The sequence below is a fragment of the Mustela lutreola genome, chromosome 2, assembly GCF_030435805.1.
Source record: "Mustela lutreola isolate mMusLut2 chromosome 2, mMusLut2.pri, whole genome shotgun sequence".
In the NCBI taxonomy this organism is placed as follows: Eukaryota; Metazoa; Chordata; class Mammalia; order Carnivora; family Mustelidae; genus Mustela; species Mustela lutreola.
Genome location: NC_081291.1, coordinates 130468434 through 130491959, shown reverse-complemented (window position 1 = coordinate 130491959; position 23526 = coordinate 130468434). Strand labels below are relative to the sequence as shown.

Here is a 23526-nt window from a genome sequence, read left to right as displayed (position 1 = left end):
CTGGCTTTAATCCCTCAGAAAGTTAGTTTTTCTAAGCAGAGAGTTGGAGCCAGTTAGTTATACTGAATACCACAGTGGCTGCTCTTAATGGTGGTTTATGTTTTCTCTCTTTCACGCAGAGCTTAGTCACATGGCATCTGGAATGCCACGTACCAAAATCAAGATCCCTAAAGGATGTAAAACTGAGATTATCAGCCAACAAGGACCTACTGGAGAAAGCAGAGTAAGTAAAGCATTGTGTGTTGTCAAGAATTGTCTGTTTTAAAGATTTTATTTATTTGACAGAGAGAGACAGATTACAAGTGGGGGGGGGGGCGCCAGAGGGCGAGGGGAGGTCCTCCCACACGGGAAGCCTGGGCTCAACTCTGAATACAATGAGGAATAGTGGGAACAAGGAGCCAAGGAACAAGGTGGAGGTTAGTGGGTGGAATATTACCATCTGCTTTCTATCTTCGAGTTTCAGAATGATGATCCCGCAGCAAAATGCTATCCTAAATTTCACTGACAAAAAGAAAGCTGGGTGGGTCTGGAGTCAGAGTGAAACTGGGTTAACAGCTATCGGTAATTATTAACTGAGTATTCCTTTCAGGCTGCTATTTTATCCTGCATTTTAGTTCTGGTAGATAAAAGTACTTTTCTATCTCTACAAGTTATTAAAACCCATACTTTTATAGTAGTAATTTATATGTAACATTTTGTTTATAGAGCAGAGAGTTCTGGACCATGTGGATCTTAAAAAATGACCGAAGTGTACACATTAATTCTTTCTGATCATATTCTGTATTATGAGAAATATAAATTCCTATTAATGGACCCTTGAACAACACAGGTTTGAAATGCAAAGTTCCCCTTAATGCCGATTTTTTCCAATAAATACGGTACAGTGCTATACATGTATTTTCCTTATGGTTTTCCTAATATTTTCTTTTATCTAGCTTACTTTACTGTAAGAATACATCATATAACACATGTAGAAAATATGTGTTAACTGACTTACTGGTAAGGCTTCCAGTCAACAGTAGGCTATTAGTGAAGTTTTGTGGGAGTTAAGTTATATACAGATTCTTTACTATACAGGGCCCTTATCAGTACCTTTTACTGCTTCCTTGTTCAAGGATCAACTGTAATTATTTGAGAAATGATTGGATTAAATTAGTTCTTTGAGAATAAAGTTTTTGTGTTTGTTTTTTTTTAAGACATTTAAAAGATTTATTTAACAGAGAGAGAGACCAGGCACAAGCAAGGGGAGGGGCAGAGGGAGAAGCAGGCTCCCCACTGAGCAAGGAGCCTGATGTGGGACTCAATCCAGGACCCTGGGATCATGACCTGAGCCTAAGGCAGCCGTTTAACAGACTAAGCCAGCCATGTGCCCTGAGAATAAAGCTTTAGTAAAATTAGACATGGCATCAGGTTTTCTTGTGATTTTTCCTTACAGGGATGGAAGCTAAATTGAAGCAGTGTTTTATCGTATGTACTTCAGCAGATCTTCTGCAGTTCAGCTAAAACCATGACTGCTCTTTCTTCAGAGAACTGCTCTTTTCAATACCAGTTACATCAAGCAAATCAGCCTCTAGATGGTAACTGTCTGCTATTCTTGATTATACTTGGGAAAATATTACTGAATATCCTCACACTAGGAATGAGAAGAAAAATCAGCTATCAAAATTTTATGGAATATTTTTGTATTTCACTAGCATTCATCGATCTTTTACTTTTAGTAAATATTTCCATTATATTCTATTTCAGGGATTTTGTAGTTTTAGGCATTAGGTTTACTAAATACCACATTTGCCTATTTACTCAAATTATTTCTTTCACTTACGGCTTTCTGCATTATCCAGTTTTCCTGATAGCTTGTATAGATTATTACCTGAATTTCTCTAAAACCACAAAGCTTGCATTTAAGTGTCAAAAACTATTTTATTTCTTTATAGTAATTTTAATTTGGATTTCAGTCCTTGCTTATGTTTTGGGAGATCCAGCTATCTACCAAAGCCTGAAGGCACAGAATGTTTATTCTTACCAGTGTCCTTTCTACATTAGCATTCAGAGTTACTGGCTGTCATTTTCCATGGTGGTGATTTTGTTTATGGCTTTTCTAACCTCTTGGTCAGAAGTTATTGCCTTGGTACAGGCTGTTAGGATGACTTCCTATATGAATGAGACTATCCTGTATTTCCCCTTTCCATCCCATTGTGGTTATACTCTGAGCTCTAAAAAAACGCTCTTGCCCAAGTTCATTATCTGTTTTCTCGGTACCTGGTTACCATTTGTACTACTTCAAGTAATTATTCTTTTACTTAAAGTACAGATTCCAGCATATATTGAGATGAACATTCCATGGTTGTACTTCATCAATAGTTTTCTGATCGCTACAATTTATTGGTTTAATTGTCACAAGCTTAATTTAAGAGACATTGCACTACCTGTGGATCCATTCATCAACTGGAAATGCTGCTTCATTCCACTTACAATTCATAATCTTGAGCAAATTGAAAAGCCTATATCAATAATAATTTGTTAATGTTGTCATGTTAAAACTAATTAAAACTGACAACTACAGTAATAATCATAATTTTACAAACGGGAAAGGACAAACACTGAACTGAACTCTGAAGCTCTACTCCCCAGGCCCACCTTACATACCTTTTCAGAATGTGTCTTTGGGGCTATGGTAGCAAAACCAAATAATTCCAAGAGAATTTTGTTATACTGGTTCAGAAACACTGCATGTTACCAATATTAATTTAACACAAAAGTGAAAATAGTTAATACTTGGCCATACTGATTTCATGTTACCCAAAAAACTACCGGATGCAAACATGTTATGTAAATCTGAGATTTTCTGCCAATACTATACAAGTGTAAATAAACATTTTTATTGAATTCAAAGCAAGAAAATCAAGATCATTTTGTTAAAATTATTTGGTGTAAATATTCTTTTAACATAAAGGGAAGATCAACTCAATTTAAATTTAGGTAATTTTCAAAAATATATCTCTGTTTTTAATACAGATAATCCTGGAAAAAAGTTTTTAGTTGCTCACCCTACAGAACTGGGAGTAGTGACTAAGTCTCTTTCCATGACATACCAGATTCATGTTCACTTATAACTTGTATGTCACATACTTGCATGTCAAATTGTAATCACATGGGCAATGTGTCCCACTGAAAAGTAAATGAGGATTTCTTATCCTCAGCACTGCTCACATTTTGGGTTGGGCAGTTCTGTGTTGTGGGAGACTGCTCCGTGCACTGGAGGGCGTTCAGCATGTGCCTTCCCTCTGCCCAAGACATACCAACAAAAACGTCTTAGACACTGCCAAACCTCCCCTGGTGGGCAGAACTGCCAGAGTAAAGCCACCTCGATGGCAGAATCATCTGAAGTCACTTTGTTCAACTACGTAGATACTGTCTGTAACTGTCACTATTTCTAAACTTGGTCCCCTCTGCTTCTCTGGGTTACTTTCCCTCTGACTATCCCACTTTCTAACTGGCCATTACCTAGGACTGAGATACTTTAAAATATACTGTACTTAATTAGTAAAGATTTACACTCTGCAGAATTTTGTAAATATTTCAAGGCTCTCATAAGCTTAAAGAAAAAAATTATCCAATAGACCAGCCAAATGGAAGAGGCTTTTATTTGTAAAGAAATGAACTTACAACTGGTCTACAATATATTATTGTAATATAAACAATATAAATAAATGATCCTGTAGGCCCACTAACCTTCCATCCAGACCCACATGAAGCAATGTTAACAACAATATTCTGTGTGAAAATGTGCAGCTAACAAAGGTGCAATTACAAGCAAGGTTAAGCAGCAGAGTATAAGGTGCTTTAATTGAACAGTTAATGTTGCCATCAACAAACATCTGAATGCTCAATTTTACTTCACTGAATACAGACACAACAAATAAGAAAATCTAAAATTCATACACATGCTACTTGTTAATATGAAAGTGCTTTCTCTTTTAAAAAAATACACCAAATGGACAGTCTTTTTACATAGATCATGTTGTGCTCTTATAATGCAAAATTAACTTCATTTTCAGGTTATACATTTTAAAACTGTAGCTATAGACACCAATCTAGGAACGCTAATGCTAAGAGTGCTAAAACTATTTCATTTCCTGTAAGGAGGACTCTAATACAATATCCAATGGAAAGAATACATCTATATATAATCTAACATCTGTTTTCTGAAAAAGTAAAAAAAGGTTTCCTTTCCCCTTGGTGATGCTTTGTTCAACCTGGGTAGATGAACTTTTGAGGTCTTAGTAATATGAAACTCCTATTTTAGAACAATGGGAGGAACCAAAAGGAATTTAAAAATCAGTTAACATGTGCTTGAAGCATCAAAAAAATAATTACAACAATTTGCCTTTGTTAAGTCAACAAAGTAACTTTTTTTTTTTAACAAGAAGACAAAAGCAGTGATTTAATAGAGGCCTGAAATGCCCACCCTCGCCTCTCCCATCAGTACACCTTTGCACACTGTTGTCTACAACTCCAGCCTTTTACCACAGCTCACTCCTCACTCTGAGGATAGTTTTTAGAACTCATTTTCACTTTTTTTTTTTTCCTATGGGAAAAACAAGATCAAACTTCTGAATGAGGTGACTGGGAATCTAATTTAGTATACTAGCAATCAGAAATCTAAAATTATACCATCTTTGCACACTCCATTAGCTTTTTAAAATTTAAAAATGCATATACAAGAACTATACAATAGATATTTTAACAGCATAAAATACTTGAAAACTTCGGTAAATTAAAACATTTTAAAAGTAAATTTTAACCAAGACCATGGCAAATTTTAAACCCAGACTATCTGGTTACTTGGATATCAGTGTTCTATTTTCAATCCGTTTTAGATTCTAATCTAACATGTACTGGGACACTTTCCTGCTTTAAAAGCTGCAACTATGATGCACAAAAGATCTTTTTTAATAGCAGATATTTTTATTTTGAGGGGTGGAAAAAATTATTTTCATTTGGTATCTTTATGGAGAATGCTAGCATGATGTTAATCTGTATCACTGGATCAACAGGAATTAGAACATCATTTCACAGAACCCCCAAGTGGTAAGGAAACTTTACCCAGTTACTCAATGCCATTCAGTATTTATTCCCCAAACAGCTGTCAGTTCAAGCATCGAATGGTTTTTTGTTGACCAGTACTGCATTTTAAAGGAAACCCATTTACTATGTAATACATGTGTGCTTTTTAAAAAGTAGATATTTGTAATAACAGTAAATTTGTGTAACTTCTTGCTTTATCAAAAAAAGACAATAAAAAACAAAACTATTTAGCGATCCCCCTTGAGACTTTTCAGTTTGAGAAAGTTATTCCACTGTCAATACTGGGTGTAAAGCTTTTGTAGTTACAAATATATAGTAAACCAGTACCAGCTTCTTTCTTTGTATTGTTCTGTCACACACCCTGTATAGCAACACCTCTGGAATAGATTCAAGTGTCAAAATAATTCTGAGAAATAATGGGCTGTCACAACAGTCTCAAAATGTTAAATCCCTATCAGGTACCCTTGATTTTGTAACCTTATCAGATGTATGATTGACTGTGATCGGTATGTGAAATGTGTTTTAGGAATAGTGCTGTGATTCACTCAGACCCTTTAGATAGAGCTTAATACTTTAACCCAGTGGATAAAAATTTCCCCTAGTTCCAGCTTCACATTCAGTACAGCAAGTAATAATAATAATAATGTCCATGTTTGTTTAAAGCCACAATTAGAATTTTGTTTGGGAAGATTCTGTGTACTCATTACCAGTTCCTTAAGTCATGTATACCATGTAAGTGTTCACACGATTTGCTAAATGAATGGATGAGTGCATGAGTGACAGTGTTCATATGTGTTCATATGTTCAGGGTGAACTAGTAGGAAGCATTTAGAAAAATGCCCTCATTTGCTTGTCTGGACAATTTTTCTTCTCTGCTTTAATCTGTAAGAGAACAAAGACTGCCAGTGACCCAGGAAATGGACACTTAACAAGTATCTTTTATCAAAAGCTCTTAGTATGAAATGAACCAATAAAAAGGGGAAAAGAATTAAGTAGAAACAACTTGAAAAACACCCCCTTATGTGGCCTAGAATCATAGTTTTAGAGCCGGAAGGTGCCTTAAAGAGGATTTAAACCAAAATCAGCCTTTTGAGTAGTAGAGGCTCCATAATGTGTATTCAGGAGACGGAACAGATTAAAGGCTAAGGAAGGGCTGAAGGTATCACACACGCTAAGTCACTAACAGCAAGTAAAACTCCCAGCCCCCAACCAGCACTTTATCTTCATTCATCATGTTAATTTAATGATTATGTTCATCTATTATTGAGTACTGAAGTAGACTATTTAGTACTATCTAAAACAAAAAGAATTAAGACTTTAACCACACATTCTAAACAAAGATTTTAAACAATGGACACTTCTGGTTTGCCTGAGGCCAAGACTAAACCCAGTTCCTTCTTTCTCAAGCTGGTTGATGTTTATTACACTATCAGCCCCACCACTACCTTACACACACCAACTTCCTCACCTCCACAAAAAGCTGTACAAAAAAGCTCCACAAAACATGGATTTAACACTGATAATATTCCCTAAAGCATAACTTATAAGCCAATAAATGATGGCTACAATCAATCCTTAAGAAGATTACTGGAGTCAATTTAAATAGGTGGTCTAAAAGGACTTACTAAATTACTCTTATATTTAAAGCTATGCCATGTTAGCATAACAGTACTTTAAATTTATATTAAGTTCTTTTTTCTGACTTAAAATTCATCACTAGACTTCTTTTCAACAATACATTTTAAAACCTTTGTACAGGTTTTCTTTCTATGGATTCATACTGACGCCATCAATATCACTGAGAGCAATTCTACTTTTCAGAAGCAGTGGGAACAAATACTTCTCTAATGCACCCTCTTCTCCAACATCTGAGATGACAACTGTCATCTTTAAAATTAATGTTCACAAGCTATAGAAAAAGAAAAAATGAACCATTCATGGAAAAACCTATCCTAAACGGTCCCCAAAACATGGCACTTACAAGGTGTGTGTTCATGGGTTCGAGTAGAATGGGGTCTTCCATTAGAGAAGCTGGGCCTCAGATCTGAGGAGGAGGGAGACCACTCCCTTTAATGTCTGCAAGCTCAAGTGAAAGTTCAGAAAAAGCCAAACACTGCTCTGGAAAATGATGCTAATTTGCATTAGTGCTTTATAACGTTCAAAAAAAGCTTTCTCATAGTATTACTTTAAAATAGATTAAATAAGCTCTAAAAATAATATGTAAAACTTTAAATTTTTAAAAATTAAAGAAACTTTTTCCAAAGAAAATATTGTCAACATTTTTTTTTTTTTAATTGAAGAAATGGCTTGTATTGCTGCTATGAAGGGAACTATATAGTGGTACATATTATGAATTAACAAAAAAAGAATATCTTCCCAAAGAACTTTTTTTAAGATGTACAGCTTATAGTAGCTTTAAATTAAACTTTAGTAAGACTGCATACTTATTTTTCTAATACTGTATTTGTGCTTATCTAAATTGAATCACAATCTTTAAGAGGAAACCAAATGCTCTCAAATAGATTCATAAAATACCAATATTGATGAGTGAATTGAACAGTTCATTTCATAATCCACACTACTGTGCATTAAAGAAACAGAGGTAGGCTTCCATTGAAATCCATACTAATAAAGAAAAAGCTATCGCTCTTTAGTCACCCAATTCCTGGATACAACCTAACAAATAAAATACTATCTTAAAATGCCTTTGTAACAATCTGCAAGGTTGATTCAACTGTGGTATATGAAAATGGATACTCTCCTCTACAATTCCAGTAACTCAATTATAAATTAACCTTTGAGTTTGACAGATATTCTCTAAGTACAATAGCTGTCACCTTTAAAGTCAAAATTCACTAACTTATGTATCATTGGAACTATTTATTAATAGTTCTTTTAGGGACAGGAAGTCCTCCTAAGGGCAGGATCACTTGATGGAGAAGGAAGGAACAAGAATGATTACAGATGAATCTTACTGCTGTAACTGCGATTCAACCATTGCACTGTATTATTTTGAACCACTGAAGGCCATAGCAACACTATACAACCTCACTCCGTTAACTGTGCTATCCCCTTGGGTCTGGGATGCTTTTCCTCCTTTTGTCTCCTCCTCCACTTCCCTGTCCTTCCCCCATGGTGCACAGGAAACAGACTGAACACTGTGCCCAAAGGTTTCACTGAAACATGACTGTTAGATATTAAAAACTCCTGCCCCAACTGCCTTCCTAATATTAACCCTACTACCAAACCCTCTCTAAGGACTTTCAGATGAAGGTGTCTAAGAAGTTTTCCCACAGTTCCCTCCTGACTAGAACAGGCTTATAGAGGGAAGCAGTAGGTGAGGCCCTTTGAGGCTGTCCACTCAGGCTCAGGCCCACCGCACCCAGGCAGCATGCATTCCTACCAGTCATTAAGGATGAGGATCTTCAAACCACAAGATAGAAGCACAGGTTTCTAGATTAAAATGTCTTTACAACTTCTTAACAGTGTGTCCAACCGGGATTTCAGCTACTCAGTATGGCTGTGAGGATAGCATCACTCACATCCATCGATCATAGTTTATTCTTTCCAAAATGGTATACACACATGTAAACATGTAAACACAACCCTATCACACTTAGGCTGCGATGGTACCAGAACACTGAGAATGTAAATAACAGGACTTTATAACATTTAACTGAACAAGTCTGTGATCTGGGACACTGGGACAGATTTCAGTCTCAGACTGGTAACTGAGTATATGTCGGACAAGAATTTCACACTAGCTCTATGAGGATTAGCTAGGTCGAAAATTATTCAAAGGCATGGGCACAACAGTACTTACTTCATACAGTTCTAAGTAAGTGTTTAAACACATTAGGAAACAAAAACAAACAATGGGCTATCTAAAAAAAATCCTTTCTATTTAAAACTAGGTAAATCATGAATATTCAAAAGTGCAGAAATCTGTTCAGTGTCGAAGTGGGATAAACAAAGTGGCAGATCTTTTGTCCGCCTCTCTCCCATGCTAAAGCTTCTTCGCTAATGTCTTCTCCCCGTTCCACCTTCCCTACTCTGTGACAACCCTTAAGCTAAGACTAAGAAAAACATCTGTTTAGTGATATCACAGCAAATTAAAAGTATCATCCTGGAAATAGTTACATGCCACTTAAAAAGGGACAGGTTTACAGACAGCACTCTGCCTTAATCAATAGTGATTATATCCAAGCTGCATGGCTTGTCAGACACATGCCTACACCAGGCTTGATGAAAATTCGTGTCATGTAAAAACGTTTACAATCCAGCTTTCTCAGTGTGTTTATTTTTTTAGGAAGCCAAGGCTTAAAGCAAATAAAAATCGAGATGTGGAGGTTTTATTTCCCTCAATGGGAAAAGAGTGCATCAGTTTAAACAAGTCAAAAAATGCAAACTTAGGTAGCAAAAATAGGAAGAACTTCCCATGTGCCCTTTTGTCATTCTTTCTCCTCAGTGAAAATCCTAAAACAATTAGTCGCATGAAGGAAAAAGAACACTCTCCCCACCTAATTCATACCAGAACTGTGCTTAGAACGTAGGAGAGAGGTGCATGCCCAGTGTTATCATCCATACCCATCATATATAACTGAAGCTCTGATTTTAAAGTGTCTAGAAAGAAACAGATGCATCAACAGGGAAAACTAGCAGTTGAGCAAATGAGCCATTTCTAAATAAAATAGCTCACTTGAAAAACTAAGTATATTTTCTAGGTATGTTTTGAGTGAGGACAAGAGAAGATCTGGACTACTTTTGAGATTTACAAGATTTAAGATTATAAGGTGCTCTCATCAAATGGAAATCCCCCTTCCTGTAAGCTTTCTTGGATATTTAACACAGTGCTAGGTACAGGGGCTTTCAGTTAGTATCTAATGACTGATACAAGAAAAGGGAGTAAATAAAAGGAGAACCTATACATACTTCAAAGTAAATACCTTAAAGGCTATAGATAATATAGTAATGGGAGATACTCATTATTGCTAGGGGAGTCTATCCCCAAATAATCAATTTCTTGTGGATTATCTATGAAAAAGTTTTACTTCCAAAGGGAGATTTTCCCATTGTGCCCGCCACACCCCCCTACAGTGGACCATCTCCTACTAATGCTCAGCCTATAATTGTGTTCTGAAACTGGAAGATGACGGGGGAAAGTCAAGCATATGACAACTCTGTCATAACGATAACTGCTAACAAATGAAAACTAATTATAGAGTACCTACCTTTCCTTGAAACTTTAATCCAGTTAAAAATGTGATATAAAGAAATATGTGACGTAGACTACAGCTATTGTAGGTCTGGAACAGGAGCCTTACGCTATATTACACCTTCTAATCCTACATGTAACTATCAGTAAACATCTTTTTTTTAAAACATTACTACACAAAAGAATCCCACAAAGCATACATTCAAACAAGAGGCATCTAAAGATTAAAAAAATTACCCGCTGTATTTTTGTATAAAAATAATCAACATTCTCTAATGTACACAAAGCCAAAAGATAAATATCTGTGATGTCTTTAATGACATCTTTAGTCCTCTACTAGCTCAACACAATCTTTTTGAAAAGAGCAGTGACAATGACTGAAACCCATGGACTCTTCCCCACTTACTGAACTTCTGCCAAGTATCTGTGTATGTTCCTTCCATTTTAAAACATTTCTGTCGTGTGGCAAAGATTAAAAAAAAAAATTTTTTTTTAATGTCTAGGACTATAAGGCTCTCACAGTTCCCATAACAATTCTGTTTTATTGTCATAATTCTGATTATTTAACTATTTAGTGAAAATTTTTAATTTAAAATTTTTTTCCCTAATATACATACAAAATTAGGTCTGATAATCCACGAGATACTACTTGGTGGGTACTTTGTAGGAAGCATGCAAGAGTTTAGTCAAGGAAAAAGGAATGTGTATTCTAGCTAGACCCAGCATGTTTAAGGTTAGAAAAAAATCCAAAGACCAACCACGTATCCACTACAAACTTCTGTCAGGCCAAGTAAGCTTGGACTACTTGTAAAGGCTATGCACTGGTTCATAAGGTATAATCACAGTATGCCCTCATCAGTGCAGAGGAGCAGGTATGAAAGATAATTAATTTGAAATCTGTACTTTCTGAGAGTCAAATTATTTGTATGCTAGTCCTTATTTTACGGGTCGATTCAATGGACTTTCCCCTTTTTCTAGAATGGGTAAAATTAGGAAAAATACTTGAACATCTGCTATCTGAAATACTTCGACTGTATCATGTATTCCTTATTGTGCCCCATCTTTTCAAAATATTCCTTTGGGTAAAAAAGAGCAACATTTACCACTCCTCCATCAGGTTTCCGAACTTTGACACTACTTGGTATTTTGGACCCAATAAATCTTTGTTTTGGAGGACCATCCCGTGAACTGTGGGATATTTAGTAACGTCCCTGTCCTCCATGGCCTAGATGCCAATAACAACCCTACCCAGCCTCTCCAAGCTATGACAACCAAAATGTCCCTAGACATTGATAAATGTCCCCTGGGGAGCAACACTGACTTCTGCTGAGAGCCACTGCTCTAAATGTCCAAAAACTAAGAGGAAAACCAACTTTCTCAGCCACACCAAATTCTTAGTCAAGTTTGGAATAGAAACCAACTCTTCTGACTTCCAGATCAGTATAATTCATGCTAGAATGCAGTCCCTTTTTATAGACAAAGCAATTGTCTAACAGACATATTTTTTTAAAATGCACACCGATAGCTCATTGCATACAATTCCAGTCACTGGACTCCTATACTATTCCTAAATTACTCCTAAATTATATCTCTCATGACAACCTATAGAAAACTTACAGGGTAGAAAAATGTATAAGAAAACCGAATCAAAACAGGAGAAATGTAAATCATTAAATTATTTTTAAAAGGATTCTTTATATTAACGATAAACATCACCTTTAAAAAATTATCTAGTATAACATGTTTCTTTGAAAAATATCATGGCCCTCTATATCAGTCTTTCATTGTTGCATGTAACCTGTAAAATCAATCTTACCAATGTAGGCTACTTATGAAAATGTATGATGAATCATATCTGTAGAAGAAATGTCAGCTTTTGATGTGGAGATTCCAATGTGCTTGGCTATCCACCACAATATATGATAATATTCTAGGCCAACTTGCGCCTTTACCTTACAAGTCTGTTTAAGAAGAGTAAAAACCGCTGTTTTCTCACAGCCTCATGATCCTGTTAAGATTCCTTCAGAGAATTGATGCGTGCACAGATCTTTAAAGCTGGGCCTAATTTGATATTCATTGCACTCATAAGATGGTCTTCTTTTAGCAAAAGAAGGGCCTGTCCATCAATCTCCTGTGCTCTGAACTCATCTGCAATATCCTGGCAGCCTGGAATTGATTAGAGGAAGGAAGTTAGCCTTAATATATAACAATTAGATGTTACTTCTATCAGTCACAGTTATGTTCTCAGTGGGTCTGAGTATCTGAAATACAGGCTGAGAAACAAATGAAATTTATTTATGGTAGTCTTGGGTTCACTCCTGAAGAACAGAGTATCTCTTGGCATTCTGAAAATAAAAATTAATTCAAAATTCAAGTAAAGCAATTTACTTGGAATTCTTGTTCTAAAAATATTATTATTATAGAAATAATTAGAGTCCGTAGAAATGTAGATTTATCAGTTCAGATATAACATACCTTGACAAAAAAGACAGTGGTATCACCTCAAAGCAGGCCACACATATAACAAGTTTGGATTAACTAGGTACTATACCTCATGAACTTTTCTTTGATAATATGCCCTTCACATACAGGTGTAGAGAAATAAAATACAATGTTCTGTCATTTGAGTAACCATTTAGAAATATTTTTTCAAGTACCAGAGTACCACTTTCATTATCATTTGTACCTTATTCTAATTTTTAACTTTGAATTGCCAAGTACATGTAGTACAACATTTTTATTTTTCACTCATGAAAGAACCAAACCAACAAGATCATAGTATCAATGTGCTGCAATGCTGCTGAAATGTATTGCACTTCTTGACTTGTAATACCAACTTCAAATCACTGGATTTGTCTCCACTTTTGATAAAAAAACAAATTCCCACTGAAATTATGAACTTGCCCCCTCATCTCTTGCCAAATAATATCTGATCTCTCAGTGTAAACCAGGTGATTTAGCAGGTAACAATACTAACATCTACTTCAATTTCAAATGTTTTTACTGTCTACCAAATTTTCCATAGCCAGGTTATTCAATCAACTTCCCCGCTAATAATAAAGAAACAACCAGGGAAGGTAATGAGTTAAGGAACCAAGAAAGGAGAGAATGCAATAATGGGGAAGCTTCCTTATGAGAGACAGTGAAATTATAAAATTGAATTTAAGAGTAAAAACTAACAGCTTCAAGTCTATTTTATTCAAATCAGCATTCTATGAGAAAATAAAACAGTAACAAGTAATGGAAATGGTTACATTACACCACTGGAGAGCACAACTTTGCTGGAGTGATTATCCTTTCTACTGCAAATGTGTCACCCACTTGCTTACATAAGATAATAATGTCATCCCTACAACCCGGGGACCAAGCACAAAGCATTGTTAGGTGCTAGATACATCCATTTCTGCGTAAGTCAAGGACTGGGTAAGTGAATAAACAAACAATAAACAAAAACAGGATCTGCTACAGAGGAGCTATTTGTAAGAGTGATACACTTTCTTCTGTATTCAGCTGTATGGCCCTCTTTTCTCTCCGTTATTTCTTTTCCCATCTTCTCTGTTAGTTGTTTCTTTACTGTTTCATATATATATAGCAACCAGCTTTTCAACTTCTCTACTTTAATTTCCAGACTTAAAAACTGACACTTCAAAAGTACCCTAAGCAGAATGTTATGGTTTTTGCCCATTATATTATATTATATTATACAGTTAAAATGGGATTACTCACCATAGAAAAGCTCCCTTTCTTTTCCCAGAGGTAGCTCTCAAAACTGGGCAGACAAAACTGACTAATCTTGCATCTAGTTGTGACTTCATCCTTCTTTTTATGAAAGAACTAATGTTCTTCTCTCTTCAGTCTTATTTACAAGAACACAGGAAAGAAAAGAAGAGAGAGAAAGACAGGGCGGGACTTACTTAGATTCAGAAAACAGGAGCAATGAGAAGTAATGAGGACTGTTAAGAGCTACATTTGGGAATAGAAACAAGGAGTTTTCCCTAAGGAAATATATCACATCTGTTGTTCCTCTGTATTGGGAGATCCCTCTTCAAATGTCTTCTTGTGATAAGTAAATGTATTAGTAAAATGATAAAGAACAAAAAATGTTTCGGGAAACAGCATGATCGTGGAGGAACGCATTATATTCAGAATTTTAGATCACAACTTCCATAAGCCAACCACAACAAAGATTAGTTATACTATACATTAGTATAGAAATGAAAAAATAAAATTACTTTAAAAAGAAAAGGGGGGGAGCACGGTGGCTCAGTAGGTTAAAGCCTCTGCCTTCGGCTTGGGTTGTGATCCCAGGGTCCTGGGATTGAGCCCCACATTGGGCTCTCTGCTCTGCAGGGAGCCTGCTCCCCCCGCCCTTCTGCCTGCCTCTACCTACTTGTGATCTCTTCAAATAAATAAATAAAATCTTTAAAAGGGGGGGGGGGCAAAAGCAATTATTTTTCTGAAACTCATTTCAAGAAAAATGAATTTTCAAAAAATATTTAGATGCTCAAGGTATACTAAGCTAGAAATTCAATGAGTTTCTGACATTAGAATCTACTTCTCTAAAATGACGGTGCCCCAGGATCTCGTACAAAACATATCCCAACTGCAGCAACCAGCCAGCATTGCTGGTTTTATGTCACCAGAAGCAGCTATCCAGATGGGCACGGACCTCAGCAACTGAATGAGCCCCAAATGAATTTTGCAATGTCCAGTCATTTTTCCAGCTAAACCCAAAACCAAACACTCTGCATAGAAATGATCTCAGTAAGGCTGGTTAAAATATATCACTTGCCACTTAATATTACATAAGAAACAAGTCCTAATATGAGTATTATGAAATCCAACAGTTATATGTTTTTAGGTGAATTCCTATTTTATATGCCTACAGAGAAACCAAATCTACTAGAGATTCACAAATTAGTAAGTACAGAATAAAATGACCTTTGCACTGTAACGAGTTAAGAAGATAACTGCAGTTAATTGAGAATAATCATTCCCATAGAAAACCTTTTAACGCACAAAAGTTAGAAGAAAATATATATTTTTTTTAATTTAGAGAGAGAGCATGCACACGTTGGGGTAGGGAGGTGGACAGAGAGGAGGAGACAGAATCTTAAGCAGGCTCCAATCTCAAAACCCTGAGATCACAACTTGAGCCAAAACCAAGAGTCAGACACTCAACTGACTGAGCTACCCAGGCACCCCCAGAAGAATGTAATTTTTCACTGTGGTAGCAACTCTGAGATTGAATACACAGCATACAGCTCTAATATGGTCCCGGCAGGATGGTTCACAAGATGGCATTATACAAAGAAAAAACTCTATAAGTAAATATAAGTGCCCTGATGAAAGAGGGATGCCTGTCTCAGCTGGAAACAAAGAAAATACATGAGATTACAAAATATATAAGCTTGTTCATTCTATGAGAAAAGGTTGGAAGCAGACTACATGGGGGAAGAAAAATAACACAGACCCGAATGAGCCTGAAGAGGCTCAAAGGATGTTTATAAAGGCCAGAGGAGCATAGAGAAATGAAGACAAAAGCATTTTCGGATACAAGATTTCCTTTAGGCCACAGGGATTATTCAGAGAGAAATACTCAGAAAGAAGATATAACTGATCACACAAATAAGCCTGTTATTTTAGCCTGTCAAAGGAGTTTGGAAGTACTCCCATTTAATCAGTTAAAGGAAAGGAGACTCTTACACAGCACCAAGCAATTCTAAATTTTATAAAGCAGTTTCTCTTTAATGGTAAGTCATGTTCTCTAAACAACTAACAACAAAACTGTATCCTGATGAACTAAGATAAGCACCTCAAATATAAGCAATGATTTTTTTTTTTTTTTAACTGAAATGAAGCAAGAATGAGCCTTTGTTCTAATACAGCAGCCAAGAGTAACCTCCTTGCAATGGATATTGGGGAAAGTTAGAAAATTAGCCCTAAAAAAATGCATATGAAATGATGGAAGAATCAGATACCTATTATTTGGTAATTATTTGACCAATCACTTTCCTCAGGATATGAACCAACGCTCCTCCCCAAAGGAAAGGAAATAGTATCCCCAAAGGAGAAATCGAGCTAACAGCTCACACACCCCAGGTGGAAGAGTGAGATTACTTCTGAAGATGACAGAATCAAAGTCCAATCCCAAGGAATCATTAGAGATTCCAGTGTTAATTCTCAAGATATCTAGACTGGTTCTAAAAACTAAAATTTATGTCATTAAATATTAAAACCACAACCAGTGAAGACTCATCATCTTCTAATATATCGGTTTTAAAGCAGATTCAAAACCTATGGTTAGCACTTAACTTCACACCTAAGTTTCCAAAGGTGCATATTTTAAAATCTTCCATGAAAAATGTATCCTCTCTTTAAACAACTGTAATCTTTCTTTAAAAGTGACCATATCTTGTTTAAAAAAAAAACTTAATTAAGCGTTTCTGAAACAAGCTACTGAAAAAAAAAATTTGTCATAGAATTCTGTTTATATAAGGTAAAATGGCAGATAGGTTTTTTTTTTAAAGCAGTTAATAGTCTTTCTTTACTCAGCACATTAACTGTAAATTTGCTTCTGAGAGTTATCTTCACTGAAAGATTCATCAGCAAAAATAGCTGGATTAATTTTAGTAAGTCTGTAGAGTTCAAAGGGGATATATTGTATCAAGAGAATAGTGTGATTCACAATAAAATCAAATGGAGCAAACATCTTGTTTTCCACATTCATAAGGTCAAAATGAGTAAGATTTGCTGACTTAAAAAAAACAGTCTTAACATACATAATCAGTGTGGGTCTCATCATGAGCCATGGTGCAGTTATCTTTAGTAACCAGCCCCTTGGACAAAGGAGATATAAAAGACTGCTGCATTAAAGAAAAAAGATAAAGAACATAAAGAATTAAGCTGATGGAAAGAGTACCAAAATGAGAGAGCAGTAAAACAAAAATAAGAAAGTTACCCTCAATATTGAAATGGAATATCGTAACTGAATCTTAGTTGTCTACTTAAAAAATCAAATTTTAGAAGGGTTCTTGATGTCTACTTATTATAAAGAATCAAGGAATGCAGCTCCCTTTAAAAGAACCAGCTTGATTTTTAAAAAAAGAAACCAAAATGTTATCATATTCTAAAAGGTCTTGATTAGCTTTCAAAAATTAAAAAAAATATATATATATAGTCTCTCTTATTTCATTTTTAAAAGGTTAAATTAGGAAATAAAGAAGAAATAGAATAGAAAAATAGAAGAGCAGAAGGGAAGAAGCGTCTGACTCAATCTCTCTACTGACCTCTCGAGAGAAATCAGACTGAAGAGAAGAGAGCACCTTTAAGATCTTCACCGGCTGAGGTGTCACAGCAGAAGCAGGACTAGTCAGTTTTTATCGACTTGGGGGGTATGAGAAAATACCCAGTTGTGCTGAGGGAATAAGCAAGAGGAAACAGATCATATTTCAATAGCAAATGCCATTCAATTAATATATATACACAGTACTTCTGTAGCCCTCTTGTGCAATAGGTGCGGATGGATCTAACATCATTCCTGTGTGGGAATGCACAAGAAAGATACAAGTCCCAAGTGGTGAATTACATACCAGGCAAAGAGTGGATGAAGGCCCAGACATCATCAACTGTCCAGATAGATGGCTCTGTTTGTGCAACTGGTAGCAAGTCACTGTTCTCAGGCATTTTCCTAATTCTCACATCCCGAAGCTCACGTTCTCTTTCCCGCTCACTCTGCCTGCGCAGGCGTGTTGTCATAGCAGATGGAACAGAATCTTCATGAGAAGCCAAGTCTTCTTCTGCAGATGGATAAGTAATTGGAAGCTGGAAAATGTAGTACAAGTAAAATACAGCATTGCACTTTCCTTGCATTTCGGAAAAGGGTATAGTACATTGAAGCAAGGTTTCTACAGACCTGCCTAAGGATATGTTCTCTTGCTGCCCCATCAGGGCCACTTGGACGACGGCCACGATGCCCAAGACTTTGATTATCAGGCTTACGATTCCAACGACTAAGTGCAAATTTTTTAGAACAGCTAACATTGTACCTAAGAAATTCAAGTAAGAAAAAATATTAAGTGATAGATGGAACACCCCAGTTAGTATTTAATTATGACTTTAAAGTGCACTTGTGAATCAGTAAGTGCCAAATACTTCATTAAGGACTTTAATACCTCAGAAAGTAAACCATAGTGTTCAATAGATTTACTTATGCTGACAGTCAAAAAATGGCTGTATATTTCAATAATATAGCTCTCAATAATTACTGGATACCTATAACAAGGTACTGATATTTTCTTCTATTAACAGTATGATACCAGGAAACCTTGTGAAAAATACAGAGGATAACCGATTTTTTGCAAAATAATTCAAGGTTGAGGAGAAAATATATGAATTATGTAGATGTTCACACTTATGTTTTCTCAAAAGATGTTTATGTTTATCATTTCTGGAGAGAGAGTAATATAAAGAAGTTAACAGTAAAGAAGGGGAAATCTCAAATGGCTAGTAAAAGATTTTTCAAATATTACTGAAATCAAAGAGTGAAAATACTGTAAAGTTAAGATTTCAGAGTTACACAAGGCATTTATAGTTCTCACTATTCACGAAATTCTAATACACCTGATTCTTTAAAATTAGCTGAAAGAGTATTTTCATTTTATCAAAACAGACTAGTAGTTTTTAATATAGATCTTTATAAGGCATGATGACAGTTTCAAAGAGTCCTATGCTGTTTACTGGGTTTCAAGGCCTAGAACAGGGCAGGCAGACTTTTTCTACAAAGGGCCAAACAGTAAGTATTTTAAGCTTTGTGGACAATACAAGTGTCTGTCAGAAATACTCCACTCTGCAACTGTTAACGTGAGAGCAGCCATAACACAATAGTGAATGAGCATGGCTGTGTTGCAATAAAATTTTAGTTAGACCAAAATTTGAACTTCACATAATTTTCATGTGTTATGAAATATTATTCTTTTCATTTTTTCCCAGCCATCTCAAAATTTAAGAACCATCCTTAGCTCAGGCACCATCTAAAAATAAGCTACAGGAAGGATTTGGCCTGGGTACAGTTTGCCAACACCTTCCCTGGAAAGAAGAGCAAAAAGAAAAATCTAAGAAACAAATTTCTGAAAAGCTAAAGAAAGGCAAAGAAAAATACATACAGTTCCTTTTTTACACATATAGAACTGCCACTCTAATTTCTTGTTTTCAAAACTCTTAATCTAAAATTTCTCAGGAAAAGGACAAAAATAAATTCAAATGAACTTTTTGCTATTGATAACTATTCTAGGACCAATATACAGATACCAAAATAAATTTTCCTCATCTATGTTTTATGACAATATCAGGAGGTGGAAGTAAGGAGTACTATGAAAATGAATAAGCTATCTTTTTTCCCCCCAAACTTTTCTTTTTTAAGTGCCCTAATGGCCACTTAATTTTACCCTAAAACAACTCAGCAAGTTTCTGCTGTATTCAGTATGCTGGTCTGTGCACACAGCTCTATAGGTTTCTGATTTCCAGTCACAGCAATCTAAAAACATTTTTCCCCAATGACTAGAGAATAGAGACTAACCCTACACTTACTATTTAGTCCCTAAATATTTAGATCTCCAAGGCAGACATGTAGATAGCAGTTCTTCCCTGACCTAAATTAATTTACCCTTTCCTCCTTACTCTCTCATCTGCATTTCCCTTATATTAGAACCCCTCACCCCTAAAGAGGTTCATCTAAAGGTATAGTAACTTGACAGCTCAGCAATCAATCACCTCTGGGAGGAGTTATGGTAGTGTTAAATGTTCTAAAATATTTAACAGTCAAAACATTTAAAATATTCTGAAAGGCCGTCCTTTTCCCTCAGAGTTTTAATCACTTAGAATCAGAGAGCCACTCATCTTTTTTGTGGTGTATGCAAACTGGAAAACTCCCAAGTTAAAGCAGCAGTCACGTAACTTGGTTAGGGCTGTCAATAACACAAGATAATATGTAAATAAAAGACTGACAACTAAGAAACCAAATGAAGTCATTTTTGGAGGAAAATACTCTGATTATTTTTTTAACTTAAGTTTTACTAAGTATCTTGTAGTGGCACCATACAATATAATATGTTCACGCAAGAAAATTCTACATACAAACAATTAAGATCTTATATTCTTTGAGAGAATAATCACTTTCTGGAACAGAGAACAAACTTCAAAATAACCTGTACATACACTTCACCCCCATGGTCAATACCTGTATTAGGATTGATTATCAAAATCAGAGTTTTTTTTTAATGTAAACTAAACATGTGAAAACAAGGAAGACACTGAACACTTCTTTAGTTATGAATACGGTTTACCTCTAAAATTACTATTGAGAATAGATTTAGAAAAGACCTATTTTGCTCTCTGATGATTTAACAATGTGGGGAACTTGTGCTGCAGCTGCCCCACTTAAAAACCCAAGATAAACAGGAGTAATATATGAACAGATATGCATATAATGAATATAATATATTCATAATATGAATATAATGAAAACAGTTTAAAACAAAACAAAACCAGTTTAAATCCTGGTATTTTCATACTGATCAAACAATGAGGTGATAAAACAAATACTGTTTTGATACCTTAAGGACTAGTTCACAAGAGACATTCTCCTAAGCATATTCTTGACAGGAGATTGTTACTTATATGTTAAAATAAACTCACTGCTATAAAACTCACTGTAACTGTTATGAATATGTAACTCTTACAGAGAAAAATTTAATAACTAAATATCAAAGTAACTCCAAATAATGCCTATTTGATATTCTTCCTCTATATTATAGTATCTAGTTTTGGCTGCTTGTAAACTCTACAAGTTTTTTGGGTTTCTTGCAATGATTGTTTGTTTCCGCTTTAGGAAAGTCAAGGGAATAGAAATACCTTTTGGCACAGGACATAGTGCAGAATCGTTTTGACCGGAGAAATTCATTAGCATATCCCATCTTCCCACAGAATTCACACTTGAGCAACTCACTGTCCATTTCTTCTAATGTCTCTAAAAAAGAAACAAAGGAAAAAACTTCCAAAAATTTAATCGTGGCAGATTTTCTTTTAGCATCTACTTCAGTTGGATACAGCTAGTTCAGTCCTTCCAGGAAACTTAAAGGAATGGTCTTTTAACTTTTCAATGGATAACCACTGTGGCAAGGAAAATACTCCAAAAACAACTGCAACCACCAATTCCCTCCTACTCCTCCATAAACATTTTATGGAGTTATCTCTGTATAAATAAGCAATGCATTTTTAAAGGTTCATCTTGCTAAAATCCAACATACTTAAAATGGGCAAATAACTTTATTGAACAGTATAAAAGAAATGAAGATGAATAAGGCAAAACCTTCAGGAAGAATGCTGTCAGGAAGTACTGTGCAGGATATGAATTTTGTGCATGGTGCTATGAAGATAACATAGCAGAGAATACTTAATTGTAACTGGACAGAATGAGGATAACTTCAAAAAGAAGCTAAACTTCTGATATGCTGGATTTTAGAGGAGCATATAAGAGAACATTTTTAAAGGTGTGCAGTGTACAGTAGAAAATATAGATACAAGGGCACCTGGGTGGCTCAGTATTTAAGCATCTGCCTTCAGCTCAGGTCATGATCCCAGAGTCCTGGGATTGAGCCCTGCATCAGGCTCCCTGCTAAGCAGGAAGCCTGCTTCTCCCTCTCCCACTCCCCCTGCATGTGTTCCCTCTCTTGCTATGTCTCTGTCAAATAAATAAAATCTTAAAAAAAAAAGGGGGGGGATGAAAAAAGGACTCTGAAATATAGACACAGATGACAAGTACTCAGAAAATTTAAGCATATTATCTTAGTGTTACTGAAGAAGCAAACAGCAAAGTGCTGAGTCAAGATAAGACCACAAGAACTACTAAAAAACATACTGTGAAATATCTGAAGTTCCAAGGGATATCCAAATATATCAACATGACTGATCAAATCATGAACTAGCAAGAGTTCACTATAAAAAAAATTTTCAGGACTACCTTCATAAGCAAGTCATCTGGTGAGTAGCAATAAGAAAGAGTCTCAAAACAAGTAAAATTAAAACTGCTCCTTCCAATGACCTAGAAATGGCTTCTACACAACTGCGGCTCAACAACACATTCCCAGGAACTTATGTCATAACTTCCAGCATTGTTTTCACTTTGTCATGCTTGTAACCTGATCTGACAGAAGACAGGATCTCTCACTCTACCACCAAGGCCACCAGTCTGGCCCCAAAGAATCTAGTCAAGTTGTTCCATTTCCAGACCATACTGAAAGCTTTAAAAAGCTTGTATTCACTGATAAAGCAATATGTAATACTTGATATTGAAAGGTTAGAATCCCTTACAAAGGAGAAGAATGTGTTTTTGCTGGTGAGAGAGGGGAGATCCAAACAGGTATGGGTCTAAGGACAGACAACATAACAAAAAATGAACATCAGTTTTATTTCTCCTAATGAAGAGAGGAATATTAACATTCAAAAATCCCTGTTCTCATGTTTGTCAGAATTTTAACAAATTTGGTATTACCAAGGCTACTTTTTAGCATTTGTGAATAAAAAATTAGAGACAAAAAACTGTTGATTTAGCTAATAAAGATGGAAGTCTATGGCATAGACAGCTGCTAATTCTCCAACGTCCATTCTTCGCTTTTCTCCCACAGTAACAAAATCCTAAATTTCAGCAAGGGCTCTGAAAATAAAAACTAGCTACTGCCCTAGGTGTAGCCATCCATGACATGTGAACGGAAATGCTTGCAAATTCCAGGTGGCGTCCTTTTCTCCCCTCTCCCTGATTAGAATGTGAAAATGAAAATTAGCTCTCTTGGAAACAAAAGCAACATTCTAGGGATGAGAGAACTGTAACTCACTGGCATCTTAGGTATTCAACACCTGCCTGCCTTAGGGCAAAAGTTAAACTTCTACCTTATTTAATCAAATATTATTCTGGGTTTCTAATGGAGTGGCCTAACGTATATCCTAACTAAGAGATGTCCCATTTTTTGTGTGAGAGGAGTAGTTACTTTTTAATTTTCTTAAGACTTGAGGTCACTTAATGGTATGAAGCAAAAAGGGAGGCAATGAGATAGAAATCATGATCAATATGATTTACCATGGGAGACAAAAGATATTTTGGTAAATCACAGTCTACAGGTTGGTGATACTAGTTACAGAACCACTCCAAATAGAAATAGAAACTATCC

General features: G+C 35.6%; 2 protein-coding genes across 17 annotated transcripts in view; one reads left to right on the top strand and one right to left on the bottom strand.

Moving 5' to 3' along the window:
• GPR160 (G protein-coupled receptor 160) overlaps window positions 1-23526 on the top strand; it is an 82288-nt gene that overhangs the window by 37397 nt on the left and 21365 nt on the right. For 4 of the 6 annotated variants that reach the window (XM_059163510.1, XM_059163511.1, XM_059163513.1 and 1 more), the window contains 2 exons: window positions 120-223; window positions 1436-2892. In XM_059163510.1, the coding sequence (XP_059019493.1) occupies window positions 1508-2524 (1017 nt within the window). In that variant the 5' untranslated portion in view covers window positions 120-223; window positions 1436-1507 and the 3' untranslated portion in view covers window positions 2525-2892. Of the gene's footprint in view, window positions 1-119; window positions 224-1435; window positions 2893-23526 lie in introns of those variants that run through there. The other 2 variants (XR_009351020.1, XR_009351019.1) reach the window with 1 other exon arrangement.
• PHC3 (polyhomeotic homolog 3) overlaps window positions 3627-23526 on the bottom strand; it is a 78556-nt gene continuing 58656 nt past the window's right edge. For 7 of the 11 annotated variants that reach the window (XM_059163500.1, XM_059163503.1, XM_059163506.1 and 4 more), the window contains 4 exons: window positions 21215-21329; window positions 18219-18351; window positions 17896-18127; window positions 3627-12469 (listed from right to left, as the gene is read on the bottom strand). In XM_059163500.1, the coding sequence (XP_059019483.1) occupies window positions 12315-12469; window positions 17896-18127; window positions 18219-18351; window positions 21215-21329 (635 nt within the window). In that variant the 3' untranslated portion in view covers window positions 3627-12314. Of the gene's footprint in view, window positions 12470-14029; window positions 14160-17592; window positions 17721-17895; window positions 18128-18218; window positions 18352-21214; window positions 21330-23526 lie in introns of those variants that run through there. The other 4 variants (XM_059163508.1, XM_059163509.1, XR_009351017.1 and 1 more) reach the window with 3 other exon arrangements.